We start from the raw sequence: 17,755 nt of genomic DNA on the forward strand, positions 1-17,755 counted from the left end.
AAGCGGTAGAGTCGCACAGCAAGAATTAACTCTTACTGGGAAGATTCTTCAAGAGTCAAAGTGGGGGTTGAGAGAGAAGTGTGTGGAAAAGTAAGTGCTTGGGAAAATAATTCAATATAATAATCTCCTCAAGACATTCTTTTTGATACACTTTTTTTTAGTTTCACTTTGCAAGCTATGCAGGCTAGTATTGCTTACAGTGAATGGCAACATTCAGGGAGCAGAAAGGAACTAAGTGAAATAAAAAGTTATAAAGAAAATCCTTGCAGGTTGCAGTGAACAATAAAATACAAAGGCCTAAGACGTCAATTTGTGACAACTTGACTTCCTCTGAGCAAGTTATAGAATCTCATTGGGTGGTTTTCCTTTCCCCCCACCCGTGTAGAATCCACAGTGCCCTCTCGTTGGGAGTCATGCCAGCAACTTGGATAGGTCACAGGGCAAAATCTTGATTCTGATTCAAAAAAGAAGGCGTAGTCACTTTGTTCCTCATGAACTACGGAAACACTCACTAGAAAACTGCTTCTTTCGACGGGCAGTTTTCATTGCTGTTGGTCTCTGGCAGTGTGTGTTTACTAGAAATACAGAGTTGCAGAGTCACTAATGAGCACTTACCCCTTTTACTTTTAGTTCACTTCTTTAACTGAGATGGACATGATATAATCCCCGTGGAGTCAAAGGATGGCATCTAGTCCTGCGCCTCCTACCGAGGATGAACAGGTTTCCTTGGACATCGATGATCGCCATACTTCACTGCAAGGTAATTAAGATTGGGGAGGGGGGTAACACCCGTAGTAGCTGTGGAAACCTTACCCTCATCTTTCCAGCTACTGCTTTCTGACTCTCTTAGGTAGTTTTCCAATTTTAGGCCCTTTCAGTTTTTATACATGTCTTTATTGCTACTTCAGCTCCCTAAGAAAGTAAAAAAATACCTGGAAAGAATTTGGTATCACGGTTTCTTATTCTGAGTGTATGTGTATTTTCTTTGTAGTGAAAACAGTTAACTGTGGTTTCCTTGGAATTGTTTGCACTTACTTTGCATCTTTTTGCATAGCCTCTTTTAAATGTATATCCTTACTTTGTGCAAAAAGAAAAGAATAGTAGTATGCTCCTAAGGGTATGACCTTTCAATCCTGTAAATCATGTGTGCATTTATGCAGACTCAACACTGTCTGTATTAGTTTTTTTTTTTTTTTTAATTGCTTCTTGTGGAGTTTGGCAATATTTGTTGAGTACTTTGAAAATTCACTAGACTTATCACCTTTGTTGATAAAGCAAATCTTGGAACTGAGTAAAGTTAACTGGTATAGAAGAGGTAAGGCTATGGTAAGCTTTTGAAAATATTTTTGAAACTGTATTTTAAAGTAATCTGTAAGATGATGTACAGTTTTTAAAAATTATTATTTATTTATTAGAGAGAGACAAAGGGAGCCAGGGAGGAGCAAAGGAATGAGGACAAGCCGACCTCATGCTGAGTGCAGAGCCTGACATGGGGCTCCATTCCAGGACCCTGAAATCATGACCTGAGCTGAAATCTAGAGTTGGACGCTTAACCAGCTGAGCCACCAGGTGCCCCAAGATTATGTAGTTTTGTACAACATTCTTAGAATGTTACTTGGAAGCCATAGGTTTTGAATCATTTATTTTTATTTTATTTTTCACTTTATTTTTCATTGAGGTGTAATTGACACACATCTTATTAGTTTCAGATATACAACATAATGATTCAGTATTTGTATATACTGTGAAAATCTGATTGTCACAGTAAGTCTGGTTAATATCCATTACCATGTGTGATTATAGATTTTGTTTTCTTATGATGATAACTCTAGATTTGCTCTTTTTAGTTTGATTTTAGGGGTGCCTGGGTGGCTCATTTGGTTAAGCATCTGCCTTTGGCTCAGGTCATGATCTCAGGGTCCTGGGATCAAGCCCTGCATGGGACTCTCTGCTCATTAGGGAGTCTGTTCTTCCTCTGCCTCTGCCTCCCACTCGTTCTCTCTCTTTCAAATAAATAAAATATTTAAAACAAAAAAGGATTTGATTTTAGATTTAGACTTGCTCGTCTTAGATTTTCAAATATACTGTATAGTATTACTAACTACAGTTGCCATCCCATACGTTCCTTATATTTGAAGTCATTCATGACAAAGATCCAAAAATGACTTTTTTTTTTCCAAAATGACTTTCTTTACTGATACTTTTCTTTTTAATTAAAAATGTGTTTGGAATGATTAGATTCTTGACTTTGGGGTCAGGAGCTATTGCAGTGGGCTACACCTTCATGTATCAGGCTTTTAGAAATAAGTATCATGTAATTTGTATAGACTGAGAAACACGTGTTGAGGTAGTCCTTGAGGTAAGAATTTTTAAAAAATTCCGGTAAGTACATTTTATTGTAGTGTCAAATAATGTCCATAAGTAACTGGAATTAAATTTTCACTTAACTGGGTGGGGGGGGAGGGGTAAAATAGGGCTTGGGGGTTAAGGAGGGCACTTGTGGTGAGGAGCACTGGGTGAGAGGTGGAAGTGCTGGGTCCCTGTACTGTACACCTGAAGCTTATATGACGCTGTATGTTAACTCTACTGAAACTTAAAATAAAATTACATTAAAAGACTTTTCATTTAACTGGAAAGAAAGCCCCGATGTTCTTGTTTTTCTCTTAAGTTTTGGTTGCATGTGAGTAATAATAACTCATGTGACCTAAAACATAAGAGGAAACCTAATTTCTGTCACTGGTTCTGGCACTTACTGGTTCTTTGAACTTGGACAAAAGACTTTATCTGTTTTGAGTCTCAGTTTCCTCCTGTTTGAGATATGTATGGTAATGCCAGTGTTGCACCTGTGTTTTCAAGATGAAAAAGAACCCGTAGTGCGTGCCAAGGGCCTAGCTCAGTACCTGGCACAGAGTAGGAGTCGAATAAATGTGTTGTAAGTTCTTTTTACATATTTACAGCCAAAACCTTTGCCCCAAAAGGTTTCTTCTCTAGGAGCACACAGCTAGAGTAGAAGCTGCTTAGTGTATGGGAGAAAACTGTCAACCAGAGTCTGGTTTTTACTGTTTGTTTTGCTTGTTTTGTTTTGACGATTCTATTCAGTGGCTTCCCATCACATGTAGGATAGTCTACACTTCTTGGTGTGGTTCACAGGCTGGTGTTCCTTTTTCTCTGCCCTGTCTCCCACCTCACCCCCATCAGCACCCTTTGTTCTAGCTGTATGGCTGCCCAAGGGCCATGCTCCCCCTGCCTGTGTGCTTTTCTTCAGGCTGTCCTCCCACAGTCTCCACACAGCCTTCTCCTGCTAGAAGACCTCCAGCTTGCCTGTCCCTCATCCATCCCTTATCCATCGCATAGTCAGCCAGACTCAGCCTCCTCCTGAGCCCTGCTCTCTCTTTGTCTGGGATTCATAGTCACGTCTCTTCACCCAAAGTACTTATTTTAGCACCTCTAGTATCATGAGTTTATATCATAGTATCATAATTATATATTTTTTTTATTTTTTAATCTTTATCTACTTATTTATTTAGATTTTTATTTATTTATTTATTTGTCAGAGAATGAGAGCACAAGCAGACAGAGCGGCAGGCAGAGGCAGAGAGAGAAGCAGGCTCCCTGCTCGACAAGGAGCCTGATGTGGGACTCAATCCCAGGATCCTGGGTATCATGACCTGAGCTGAAGGCAGCGGCTTAACCGACTGAGCCACCCAGGCGTCCCTATATGTATATATATTTTAAAGATTTTATTTATTTGTCAGAGAAAGAGAGCACAAGCAGGCAGAGTAGCAGGCAGAGGAAGGAGGAGAAGCATGCTCCCCGCTGATCAACGAGCCAGATGTGGGACTTGATCCCAGGACTCTGGTATCATGACCTGAGCCGAAGGGAGCCACTTAACCGATTGAGCCACCCAGGCGTCCCTATAATTATATTTCCTGTTTTCTTCCCCACTGCAGTGAGTTCTAAGACTCTAAGATTTTACGAAAGCTCTAGCTTATATAGCATTCTTAGGCACATTCAGTCCTCAGAGATTTTTGTCTTTGAGCTTCAGAGAAGGAAGCTGTGGCTCAGGAAGGTGGAATTACTCTCCCAGAGTCACACAGCTAATGAGCAGCAGAGCTGGGGTTTGACCTGGAGGATAGTTTTCTTTCCACTGCACCACACCCCCTCACAGGTCAACACATGTAGACACATTGCAAAGAACAGTTTGAAAAAGGAATTTCCTTAACGTTTTCTTTGGAAAATCTACCTAAGTCTTAACCTTATTCTAGTTAATCCATAGTAAACTTTTACATCCATTATATAGATGGGCATCTTCAAGTAACATTAATCATCTCAGGTTCTGGGGTTGCTCAGAATCGTTAGAAAGTTACTGAGAAATGAGTGGTTTCTTATAGCATGTTTTGACATACTGTAGACTTGTCTATAGACATGTCTGCTAGAAACAGTCTGCTTTATAGTAAGAGATGAGTACGGGCTGTGTGGCGATGGGAATGTGATATACATTCACTACCAATGTGAATGATTTTTCTTTATGACCCATTTAGGGGGATGTGGTGCTGGATACCTTGCTCTGTGGGGGGAGGGGTGGAAAGCCAGTGCTGTGGTGCAGTCAGATTCACACCACGTGAGTACGGCTCCCATTAGCCAGGGACACTCAGGATGTCGACCAAGAAGTTCCCATGACTATAGAATGATGGCTTAACTGTGAAATGAATAGATTTCTCAGGGTAAGTTCTATACTAGCATTAGCAGATTTATAATTCAGCCTGGGTTGAAGAAAGAAGGAAAGAAAGGAAGGAAGAGTGAAAAAGGCAAAGGAAGGAGGGAGGAAGGGCGGGAAGAAGAAACCAATATATATATCTAAAGGTAACTTTGGTTTCATAGCAGGATTTTTAGCTATTTGGACAAAAGATTGTTAGACATTATTATGTCCCTTAGCTACTCCTGAATGACAGGCTGTTGGCAATAGTCTTAAAAGCATCTGGCTTTGTACACTATGTTATCAGACTTGTAGTTCATGAAATTCACATGTGCTTAATGATCCTTGGAGTAATATGAGAAAACAGATTTTATGTAATATGAGCAGCTCAGGGTCACTGTTCCTAATGAAGTTTTTTTCCTTCTAATTTCAGAACATTTTTTTAGAGACAGATAGAGACCTGCTTAACTCATAATGCCTGCTTTACATTAGCCAAGAATATCTGAGATAAGACAATTATGCCATACCCTGACTTGGAATAATATACTCAAGAAAAAAATTAAGATGTCTGCATTGAAATGTAGTGAATCATTGTTGATGTGCTATGAAAACAGATTTCCGTGTGTGCAGGGCCTACAGTGAATCAAGCCCAGGAAATCAGGCAGTGCTTTGCTGAGACTCATAGAGCAGGACAACAAACAAGCAACTTTGTGTTTCTTTTTTTCATCATTTGTGTGATCTTTGAGAAAATGTCCCTATGGAGGGTAGGAAGGGATTTTTGAAGGCCCTTATTGTAGGGAGATATTTATGTTCTCGGTCTCTCAAAGAGCATTGCATTGAAATGTTTGAATTGTTGGGAAGAGAAAGAAATGGCATTGCTGAATTTGAGCAGATTACTGTAAAAATGGAATTTATCTTAGTTGAGTGCATTTTGTACTACTATAGATGGCCCATGTTTTATTATTTTTTTTAAGCTAATGGTGATGTTTATTTTTTCAATTTCTTCATTGATGGATGGTCTACATTTTAAATAAAATAATATATGAAAGTTCAGGCTATGAAAATAATAAACAGCTGTCTTTAAAAATTAGTTGCTTGACCAAAGTGTCCATTACAGAATTTCTTTAAATCTTTCCTTTGGCTTTGTTATCTGGCAAAATAACAGGTGTTTCCTTTCCTTTTAGCCTAAGAAAACAGTAAATACATATTTTGTATGAAACACCTGTGCTGAGCTCTTCAGGTGGGGAGGGGTGTGTTGGAACAATTCCTTAGAGTGTTAGATAGATATGATCGTGGAAGCAGTAAGTGGTAAAGTTGAATGAGTATCACAGAGTTTTCAAGTTGAGAGGGACTTTCTTTGCCATTCTATTTAATTTGAGACCAAAGTTGAAATTTCTGAGATTAAGATCCCTGAGGGAGGGGCACCTGGGTGGCTCAGTGGGTGAAAGCCTCTGCCTTCGGCTCAGGTCATGGTCTCAGGGTCCTGGGATCAAGCCCCGCATCGGGCTCTCTGCTCAGCGGGGAGCCTGCTTCCCTCTCTCTCTGCCTGCCTCTCTGCCTACTTGAGATCTCTGTCTATCAAATAAATAAATAAAATTAAAAAAAAAAAAAAAGATCCCTGAGGGAGCAGAATTTAAACCCAAGAGGTTTGGGGATTTTTGCCTTTAGGCAGTGGGTAGCTACCAGGTCTGGAGAGTGAGAGTATGGTTGGAGGTCAAAGTTGTAGTTTAGGAGGTCAATCTGGCTTGGGGGTGTAGGAAGACTTGAAGCAGGCGGGGAAGTGGAGTTGGAGAAACCAGTCAGGAAGGTTTGCAAACATCTGGGTGTTGGGTAAGACTTGCCTGGATTAGAGGTAGGCCCTGAATCTGAAAGTAGGGACAGATGTGAAAACCATCAGGATGGAAGACTCAGTAGGATTCTGGAACTACTGAATATGGACCCTAATAGAGGGGCTCCAAGGTCAGCTGAGCCGCCTGGGGAGATAGCGGTAGCTGTTGTCCGGTCCACATCATTAATTCTCTTTCTGTTCAGTGTGTTCTCACTAAGTATTTAATAGCATCAAATAAGAAGGCCTCGGGGGGCGCCTGGGTGGCTCAGTGGGTTAAAGCCTCTGCCTTCGGCTCAGGTCATGATCCCAGGGTTCTGGGATCGAGCCCCGCATCAGGCTCTCTGCTCTGCGGACAGCCTGCTTCCTCCTCCCTCTCTCTGCCTGCCTCTCTGCCTACTTGTGATCTCTGTCTGTCAAATAAATAAATAAAATCTTTAAAAAAAAAAAAAAAAAAGAAGGCCTTGGGGTATTATTTTCTATCGATGTGCTTAAAGTAAATTGTCGTAGATAAAATATATGGCTTACAAGGAAACTCTTTTGAGAACTTCGTATCACGGAAAGAGAGAAGGCACCACACAGGTAGAGGACCCATTGAGAAGTCAAATTAGTAAGGAGTGAAATTGCCAGACTAGGCTGACTCACCGCGTGCTGTTGTCCACAGCAGCTCGTTGCTCTTGAACTGTTTTGGACACTTCCTTTATAGATTTCAGATTTCAGTTATTTCTTTAGAATCATTTTTTGGCCAGAAAAGGGTCTGAGAAATTCATGTGACAAGAGCAGATTGCTTTCAACAATGAGCTAGGCCAGTGCTTCAGAAAAATAGCCCTTGAATACAGAACCATTCTCCTTAATTAGACAAAGAACTAAGAAGGAGTGTGTATCGATGACGTTTGCCACTGCACGAGGATTAACTTTCATGCTGTCCTGCCAGAATGCTGGGGAATGGTTAGCCGTCCACGGGAACCTGTATAAAACCACCTTCAGCCCAGTTCCTGTGCCATCTCAAACAATGCTCATATGCTTGATTTAGTGTTATCTTCCAGATGATATATTTCAAAAGATTAAAAAACCCTCTGTGCCTTCTGGATAGACATTACTTGGTAGGGCTTGACAGTGAAATGCAGATCCCTGTGGTTAGGTTATTACTCTTGTCGAAATTTATTCATTATTTACCGAGTATCCATCTAAGGGAGGCTTTCAATCTGTGTGATATTCTTAGACATTATTCATGTTCAGTGGGCTAGATAATAAGCTAGATAATAATGTTTTAATTTTCTTCAGTCGCTCAGTAAACACCGAGCGCCAACCATGTGCACTAGGCTTGTTGTTGAGGGGACAAAGATGTGAATGGATTGAGCACCTTCAGGAAGCATGGCTTAGCTGGGCTTCCGCTTGTCGTTATTGTGTGAAAGTCAGAAAATGAGCTGGGATGCAGAGTCATTCATTTTATGTAACGAAGTCCTTCTTGCTCCTAATTTTGGACCCAACGTAAAATTCAACCAAAATATGACCGAATATGCTATCTGGGGTATCTTTTCACATTTCAGGTGTAGGGAGGTGAAGAATGAACGTGTATTCTAGGTAATATTGTCTGCAAGGTGAATTATCGATCCCTCTGACTGTAAAAATCCAGCATTTTCCTAAGAACTTCCCTGGAGCGAGTTGTCTTCTTCTGAACCTCTTGTGATGGCTTTTTTATGCTTGAGTTTCCTTTCCTCCTTGGACATGGCTTGCTTTAATAAGCTTCCTGAGTTCCTCCAAGTGCGCATTAGGTGCCCCGTGTAGGATGCTCCTGCATCTTTACTGCCAGTGACGTTTCTGACATATTTTAGGCTTTCAGTAGACAACTGTGTAACGAATAAATGAGTGGTCGTTTCCAATATAAAAAAATATATATAAAGCACCCTGAATTAGAAGAATGGTTCAGTGTCCGGGAAAACCAGTGAGAGAGGATGGCAACACGGATCTCTTTAGACACAAGGCAGTGAGGTGTGTTTATAGCGTTTGCAGGTGTATTGGTGGTTTACTGTTGTATTCCTGAGACAAATTCAGTTTATGACGGTGAGTGAATGAAACCGTGTATAGTCTGAGGACGAGGAATGGGATTAATAAAAGGCTTCTGGGTGGAATTTCTACCCTTTTACAGCCAGGTCCCCAATTTGGAATTTTGATGGAACAATGAAGGAAGAATAAGGAGAGGATGTGCACTCTTAGGCAGTATTTCTGCTTCCCTAACCGTTCAGACTGCTTGGTTCAGACAGTTGGAGTGAAAGGAAATCATCTCTGTGGGCTTTTTAAGGGATTAGGTGATTGCTATACCCAGAGAAATTAATCAAATCATGGTTCTTCGGTGGCTATCAGTGCAGTACTGTCCCAACACAAAAGCTTCCAGAAAGTTCCTGATATCATAGTAGCTGATGATGTCTTTTGCTGTGTTTTCTTGGAAGATTACTTGCCTTGATACTGTAAAACTTTATAATCTTAAAAAATGTTCTAATTAAGTGAAAAATAAAATACCTCTGCAAAGCAGCAGTATTTGCACTGTCTGGTCTCTTTAAGAGAGAAAAAAAAATTTTTCTTGGGTTGTATATATACAGTTTTGGCTTCTGGGAACTTTGGATTTGTTTTTGCGAGGAGTGGGGGATAAGCTTACTTTTTTCTGGGTCAGTTACATTTTTAAAACTAGGGCAAGATAAATCCAGGGTCATTTAGAGTCCTGTTAAAGTAGGTTAACAAAGATCTCATTCATTCCTTATAGAAATCAGAATCCTTTTTAATTAGCCCCATGGGAGATACAAGAGTTTTCTGAGCTTTTGTGTATGTGTGTGTTTCAGGAGGGAGTATGATTATTCAGAGCTTGAAGTAGTATATTGGGAAAAATAAAACTCAAAAGAATTTCACCTTGAAAATGGGAAAGTAAGAAGTCGATATAAAAGATTAGTTTATAACCATTTGGTGGGGCTAGTGTGTGATTTTTATACTCTAAAAATTAGAGGTTCTTCTAAATGTGCTTTTTTTTTTTTTTAAGATTTTATTTATTTATTTGACAGAGAGAGAGATCACAAGTAGGCAGAGAGGCAGGCAGAGAGAGAGAGGAGGAAACAGACTCCCTGCGGAGCAGAGAGCCTGATGCGGGGCTCGATCCCAGGACCCTGAGATCATGACCTGAGCCGAAGGCAGCGGCTTAATACACTGAGCCACCCAGGTGCCCCCTAAATGTGCTTTTCAAGAGATTACCTTCCCCATCTGATTTCAGCGTTGGTGATTACAATTTCTGTGATGGCTGTGTTTTTCTAAAACATACAGGGAATTTTTGATAAAAGGTAACTGCATTTATTATTTTCAATATATGTATGAGAACTGAAGGTTACTATGACCAGGTATTTTTAGAATCATTTAATAATAGTACATTAAAGGATAGGAATGATTTATCAGAGAAATGGAATGTTTAAGGTTCTAAATGTGTATTTTTGGAGGAGAGACATGAGATTCCGGGTAAATAATCTCTCCTAGTCATTGACAGCCTGTGCGGTGATGCATGTTGAATGAGCATAGAAAGAAAATGGCGGAAGAATGGCCACGCACGCTTGCTCTCTGCCCCCAGGCTGGAGCAGCCCTCACTGGTCATGCCTTGGTCTTTTCCGTCTTTATTAAACCGAGTCTGCAAATTGCATCAGCAGCTAAATGTTGTAAGATGAAAGGCACCTGGCTCAAATCAGAACACAAACAGCCTTTATCAAATTTGAATAACATTTAAGATTTTTCCAAAACATTGTGATTGTTGGCCCTATATTCAGTTAAGTAGGCTTATTAATAGTGGGAACTAGTTAAGCGGTGTGTCTCTGTCTGCCTCAGTCTGAATGTTTATGTGGCAGGACTTCTAGCATGGTTTGATTTCTTCGCAACAAAAGATTTCAAAAGGATAGGTGGATTCACACTTACCAATTCATCACACAGTCATGGTTTTAATGAGTACAGGTGACTCTTTTCATTGATACGTTCATGCCATGTGTGTTTCCCGAGACCCTACGCTGTATCAGGCACTATTTTGGGTTAAGAGAATACAGAGGTGAACAACTCCAACAAGCTTCATATGACCACGGTGCTTGTATTTCAGTTATTAGAGCGGCAATGAATAAATTAATAAGAAAAATATTAGTACATGGTAAATGCTATGGGGAGGATTAGAAATGGGTTTATTTGATGATTTCCTGCTTTCTTTAGATCACATGGTCAGTGAAGGTCTTTGAGGAGAAGACATTTAAGGAATGATTATAACACAAAGGAGCTGCCAAGCAAAGAACAAGGGAAGAGCGTTTCAGGGTGAAGCAGTTCTAAAGGAAAAGCTCAACGATAGAAACAAACTTGGTGAATTCATGGAGCCTGGGCTGGCTGGAACGTGGTGGGCATGAGATGGTTTGGAGAGTAAGGCAAGACAGAGCTGGATCAGGCAGGGATTCGTCAGCTCTAAGGGAAGGTGTGTGGATGGGAAACCACTGGATGGTTTAGTTAGGGGAGTAACATGATCTGAATTACATTTTCCAAAATATCTGGCTGCTGGGTGGAGAGGGGATTAATCTGAGTGATGGGAGGGGAAGCGTTAAACCAGTTCAGATGCTTTTGTTGTCCAGGTGAATTACCAGAGTAGTTTGGATAGTAGTAGTAGGGTGATAAGGATGGGATAAAGAATCATGGATTTTTTTTTTTTTTTTGAAGGATACTTGTGAATGTTGGGATGTATGGAATGAGTAGTAAGAGAGATCAAGGATAACTTCTAAATTTTTGCTTTGAGCAATTGAGTAATTGATTATGTAATTTATTGCTATGAGGAAGACTGATAGACAAGTTTTGGGGGGATTAAGAGTTTGTTTTTGCTATGATAGATATGAGATGCTCATTTGATACTCAAATGGACATGTCAAGTAGACAGTTAGATGTGAGGATCCAGAGTCCTAGGGAGGGATATAGATTTGGGAGCCATCAGTATGTGGCTGGTATATTTGCAGTTAAAACCATGGTGTGGTCTGACCATTTGGATCTTTCAGTGTTTCGAGTTCAAGCAGAAGAGGAAGAAAAGCAAGGGACACAGAGAAGGAGTAGCTAAGGCCAAAGGAGGAAAACCAGGCCAGTGTGATGGCATGGAAACCTCTAGAAGAAGATATTTCTAAAACCAGGGGGTGGTGCCTACATGGCTCAGTTGTCTGCCTTTGGCTCAGGTCATGATCTCAGGGTCCTGGGATCGAGTCTGCTTTTTCCTCTCCTTCTGCCCATCCCCCTTGCTCTTGCTTGCTGGCTCACTCTCAAATAAATAAACAAGATCTTAAAAACAAAAATAAAACAAAACAAAAAAAGGAGGTAATTCAACCACATTGAAGAGAAACGGCCCGTGGATTGGATTCAGAGAATTAGTTGGTGGCTCTCACAGGGTTAGCCATACTCTAGTGGTGGAGATGGAGGCCTGACTGCCGTGGGTTGGAGAGAGGATGGAGGTGAGGAAGTAGAGACAATGATTTAACCAACACTTTGAAGAAATGTTGCTGTGAAGGGGAGCAGAGATATACCTGTTGAAGAGAAACATAGGACTTTTCAAGGTAAGAGATACTACATTATTTTTTAAGCTTTTTCTAAGTATAGGTTAATCTAGCTTTAGATCCCAATTCATTTATTTGTCCATTCATCATTGACAAGTGTTTTTGAACAACTCCGGTGTACAGGACACTGTACCGAACACACAGGATGACACAGAATGTGCTGTCCTACGATGTTTCTTCTGATTAAAGGGAGACAGCAAGCGCATAGACTATTATGGGATGATATGGGTGTGCTACGGGAGAGAGAAGACATGGTATGCTGGAAGTACAGAGTAGGGGCACCCACCAGTCTTGAGGGTCAGGGACGGCTTCCCAGGGAAAGTGGTTTCTAAGTTTTAGACCGAAAGTATGTTAGCACATGAACAGGGTAGAGATGAGGCAAGTGCCCCAGACAGTGGTAGCAGCATAGTAAAGGCAGAAGGTGGGCTGAACATGGCACATTCAAGGAAATGGATGCTCAGTGAGACCAAGGATTGCATTTTGAAGGAGAAAGTGAACAGAGGAAGTTATAAAAGGTCATGGGAATATATAGGGGTTTGAGTTATTTCCTAAGACCAAGAAGAAGTGATTGAAGGATCGCGAGTGGAGACATATTCAGAACTGGTTTTAGAAATCACGGGCTGCATTGTGGGGTGTGGTCTTATGGGAGGGAATGTGGAGATAGAATGACCAGTGGAAGTCTGTTAGGGTGGGTCAGCTGAGAGATAATGGTGTCCTGATCCAGGAGGTGCCCACCAGGATGGAGAGAGATAGGTATCAAGAGATACCTTGGGCTTTACATTCTTTAAATTCTTAAATTTTATCTTAATTTTAGGTTTATTTGGGTAATCATTAGGTCTTTTTGATTGACTGGGTATGGGAGAGGGAGGTGAGGGAAGTATTAAAGATGATTCAGGTTTATCCTTGGGCAGAAGAGTGGATCATGGAAGCATTTGCTGAAAAAAAAAAAAAAAATCCTGGGCGCCTGGGTGGCTCAGTGGGTTAAGCCTCTGCCTTCGGCTCAGGTCATGGTCTCAGGCTCCTGGGATCAAGCCGCACATCGGGCTCTCGGCTCAGCAGGAAGCCTGCTTCCCTTCCTCTCTCTGCCTGCCTCTCTGCCTACTTGTGATCTCTCCCTCTGTCAAATAAATAAATAAAATCTTAAAAAAAAAAAATCCTGAAGAACACCTTTGGTGAGGGAGGCAGTTAGAGATGACGACTCCCTTCTGGCAACGTTGAGTTTGAAGTGTCTGTGGAATAACTAAGTGGGGATACCCATGAAACTCAAGAGCAGACACCTGGGCTGACAATAAAATTTGAAAGTCATTAGTATGTAAACAGTAATTCGGTCCTATGGAGTAGATGAAAATATCTAGAAAAAGAGAACATTATAGAGATTGAAGAAGCAAAACAAGCTATAACAGAGTTATAGGGCTATCACTAGAAGTAGGAAGAAAACCAGGTGAGTGTGATAATCATGGAAACCAATGAAGGAGAACATTTCAAGAAGGAGAGGGTAGTAAGCAGTATCAGAAGTTTCAAGATACCTAGTATGTTCTGAGAAATACCCAGGAGTTTGAGCAATGAGAATATTACAGGTAGCCTCACCGAGAATCAGATGGAGTAGTTGGGGTTGAAGCTAGTTTTCTCTTAGTGAGTTGAAAAGTAAGTCGTAGGTAAGGATGTGAAGATAGCAGGTATACATAATACTTTGAAGAAGTTTGGGTTTAATGTAGGGGAGAGAGATAGGATGCTAAGCTGGAGGGGCCATGGAACCAACATTTCAGCTGAGTTTTAATTATGATGAAAAAAACATGGATTTTGGTATTAGTCAAATCTGGATATGAATGTTCTACCAGATGTGAGATCTACAGCACAGCATATAGGACATAAGGCACTTTCAATAAGTGTTTATTGAATGAGTGATTAAAAATCCTTCATCTTCTGGGAGCTACCATTTTCTCATTTCTCCCAGAATGCCTGCCTGACCACTTCATTGGAAGTGTTTAATGAAATGATGTCATTGTTCCTTACTCTGAATTCCTCCTTACTGCTGGACACAAGTTGGTTCAGCAAGCCTTCTGAGCTCCTTCAAGTGTGTCTTAGGATACCTATATATGATCACAGATTTGTATTGAGTTACATTATATTATAATATAATATATTATTTCATCCCTATTTTTTAAAAAAGATTTTATTTATTTATTTGACAGAGATCACAGGCAGGCAGAGAGAGAGGAAAAAGCAGGCTCCCCGCAGAGCAGAGAGCCCCATGTGGGGCTTGATCCCAGGACCCTGGGATCATGACCTGAGCTGAAGGCAGAGGCTTTAACCCACTGAGCCACCCAGGCGCCCCTTTCATCCCTATTTTTGCTAAGCCTTTCCTGTTCCCTTGTGTTGTCTCAGGAATAAATCACATGTGTAAATCAGTCCAGTTACAGAGGTGTTTCTCAGAGTGAGCTGTGTGATTTCCTTGAATCAGAGACTCTGGGAGTTGGGACCTAGAACTCTGAACTCAATCATTGACTCTCAGTAATTTGCTGGCATTCAAATTGTAAGAACCCTAGATTTGTGATCATAGCACGGATCACTTCAGTGTGGTCTGGTTCTTTTGTTCTCAGAAATCAGGGCTCAGGCTCACACGTCATGATTTTCAAAAGAAAAGCACTCAGTTTTATATAGTAGATGAAAGGTAGTAAGGAGTAAGAAATACGTGTTGAAAGAAACGGAGTTGTTTCTTTGGTTTATTCATTCCACAAATATCTGTTGAGCAACTCAGATGAGTCAAGAGGGTGAGAAAGAGAAGAGCAAATAGCACCCCAAATTCTAGGCATTTTATCTGTATTCTGGGCTCATTTGCATGTGGTAGAAATACAAGGTTTGCTTATGCAGAGAGAGCCAGGAGCTATGTTCCAGGGAGGCTGGAAACAAAAGCCTCAGTGTGAGAATCTCAGGTGTTTCACGGGGTGTGGTTCGCTCGTGTGGCAACACGAAGAGGCTGGATTCCACATGCTAAGGCCCAAAGTAGAAACCATTTGTTGTATGTCATATTTCCCCAATAAATTCAGTATTTAAAATCTCTACATTGGGGAAAAATAGCCACAAAACCCCACTCCCTTCTCCCCCAGCCATTGAACTATTCATTCAACAAACATTTTCTGAATTCCTATTACATGTGGTAGTGCTTCAGGCAGGAGCAAAAACAGACCTAGGCTCTCATGGAGCCAGTAGGCTAATGAGAAGGTACATCTTAATCAAGTAGGCTCCCAGCTATTACCTCATTTTTTTTGGAAAAGGGGAAGAAGGTTAGATCTATTGGCTGAAGCAGAGAATGGATTGAAGGGAGCAGAGCAGACCTGGTTGGCTGTGGGAGGAGCTGGGAGGAGCAGGCCCTGTCTGATGGCAGTTGGGGAGGGAGGGCTAGGGGAGCCTAGTGGTGCCTAGTGGTGTAGGAAGGAAGCGTACCTGGGAGCAAATTTGGCCCGATTTGTGGTAGACTGTATGTGGGGATGATGAAGAATGGTGGTATTAAATATGTGAGGTGGAAACACTGGGGAGGACCGGCGAGGGGAGAGGGAGGGAAGGCGGGTGTGACTTTAGTCCTGGAATGCGGAGTCTGATGGGTGAGTACTGTTTTTGCGGTAATGCCGACACAGATTCTCCAGGGGAAGGATATTGACATAAGAGAGTGTTGGGGGGGTGCTTGGGTAGCTCAGTGGATTAAGTGTCTGACTCTTGGTTTCAGTTCAGGTCATGATCTCATGGATCATGGTGTTGGGCTCCACGCTCAGCAGGGAGTCTGCTCAAGATTCTGCACCTCCCTCTTCTCTCTCTCTCTCTCTCTTTCAAATTTATTTGACAGAGAGGGAAATCACAAGTAGGCAGAGCAGCAGGCAGGGGTCGGGGTGGGGGGGAAGCAGACTCCCTGCTGAGCAGAGAGCCTCGTGTGGGATTCAGTACCAGGATCCTGAGATTATGACCTGAGCCGAAGGCAGAGGTTTTTTTTTTTAGATTTTATTTATTTATTTGACAGAGAGACAGATCACAAGTAGGCAGAGAGGCAGACAGAGAGAGAGAGGAGGAAGCAGGCTCCCTGCTGAGCAGAGAGCCCGATGTGGGGCTCGATCCCAGGACCCTAAGATCATGACCTGAGCCGAAGGCAGAGGCTTTAACCCACTGAGCCACCCAGGTGCCCCTGAAATAAATAAATCTTAAAAAAAAAAAAACTGTTGAGATTGAGATACGGTTGCATGCTGTGCTTATGAGTTTTGTTAGCCAGGTGTTACCTTCTAAACTCAACTCTTCTCGTTTATCAGCGGAATCTCAGTCTTGGTATGATTTATTTTTCTTGCTGGCTTTTTTGTTTGCTCATGGTTGGTTGCAAGAAAATGTGTAATAAATTGTCCCCCTGCTTTTTCTGTTAGTTAATAGCTTCCCCTTTTGTAGTTCAGTAACACACCTTTTCCTGTTTATTCTTCAAATATTTTAGGCTTTTCTTATTTTGATTGTGCATGCCTATGTGGTTTTATTCCCTTTGTTTCTTCATTTATTTCTGTTTGTTGTCATCTCCATGAGAAACAATTAAAGAGGTGGCCTTATTATTTTAAGTTCCGTTTCTATTGGCCAACAGCTTGATTAAGATTCTTTGAGATGGCTGTTGGGGCAAATGGCTAAAAGGTGTCACATTATTTTTCAGATTTAGTTATCCTTACCATTTCTGTCCCAGTAGGACAGTGAGTTGGCATTGTTGTTTTAAGGAATGACAACAGGGTCTCATTATAGCACCTGCCCTTTTGTTCAAGGCATTTTATTCTTCAAAGAAAGAAATTGTCCAGGGTTTATTAAAGCAATGATCAGGACAAAACATAGGTCTAGTAACTGTTGTCAGTAAATTATTCTTCTCCACAGTAAGATGGTTTGATCTTAATACTCTTAATACTTAATAAGTCTTTCAGTCGGCAAATATTTGAGTACTTTTTTTTTTTTAAGATTTTATTTATTTGACCCAGAGAGAGAGAGAGATCAGAAGTAGGCAGAGAGGCAGACAGAGAGAGAGAGGGAAGCAGGCTCCCCACTGAGCCGAGAGCCCAATGTGGGGCTCCATCCCAGGACCCTGGGATCACGACCTGAGCCGAAGGCAGAGGCTTTAATCCACTGAGCCACCCAGGCGCCCCACTGAGTACTTAAAAAAAAAAAAAAGATTTTATTTTATTTATTTGACAGAGAAAAAGAGACAGCGAGAGAGGGAACACAAGCAAGGGGAGTGGGAGAGAGAGAAGCAGACTTGCTACTGAACAGGGATCCCATGTGGTGCTCAAACCAAAGACCCTGGGACCATGACCTGAGCCCAAGGCAGACACTTAACAATTGAGCCACCCAGGCACCCCTTAATGATTCCTTCTTATGTACAAGGCACTGTGCTAAGGGGAAGCAAAACCACAAAAGCATCAATGTTTAACTTTAAAGTTCATACATTGAGTAGGAGAGGAACCACATGTCCTTATGTGGCTGTAGTATATGAGCAGCAAGTAGTAATTATCATAAGGTAGAATGTAGGCTGTTGGGCCATACACAGAACTGTCCTTTAATAATAAAAATACAGATAGAAGGGCACCTGGCTGGCTCAGTCGGTAGACCATGTGATTCTGTATCTCAGGGTTA

The 17,755-nt window shown here is 41.4% G+C and overlaps 1 protein-coding gene across 8 annotated transcripts in view; it reads left to right on the forward strand.

Moving 5' to 3' along the window:
• Positions 1 to 17,755, forward strand: part of SYNE2 (spectrin repeat containing nuclear envelope protein 2) — a 327,766-nt gene that overhangs the window by 57,315 nt on the left and 252,696 nt on the right. For all 8 annotated transcript variants that reach the window (XM_046009418.1, XM_046009420.1, XM_046009424.1 and 5 more), the window contains exon 2: positions 631 to 760. In XM_046009418.1, coding sequence (XP_045865374.1) covers positions 682 to 760 — 79 coding nt within the window. In that variant the 5' untranslated portion in view covers positions 631 to 681. The remainder of the gene's footprint in view (positions 1 to 630; positions 761 to 17,755) is intronic.

The sequence above is a fragment of the Meles meles genome, chromosome 6 (genome assembly GCF_922984935.1).
Source record: "Meles meles chromosome 6, mMelMel3.1 paternal haplotype, whole genome shotgun sequence".
Lineage (NCBI taxonomy): Eukaryota > Metazoa > Chordata > Mammalia > Carnivora > Mustelidae > Meles > Meles meles.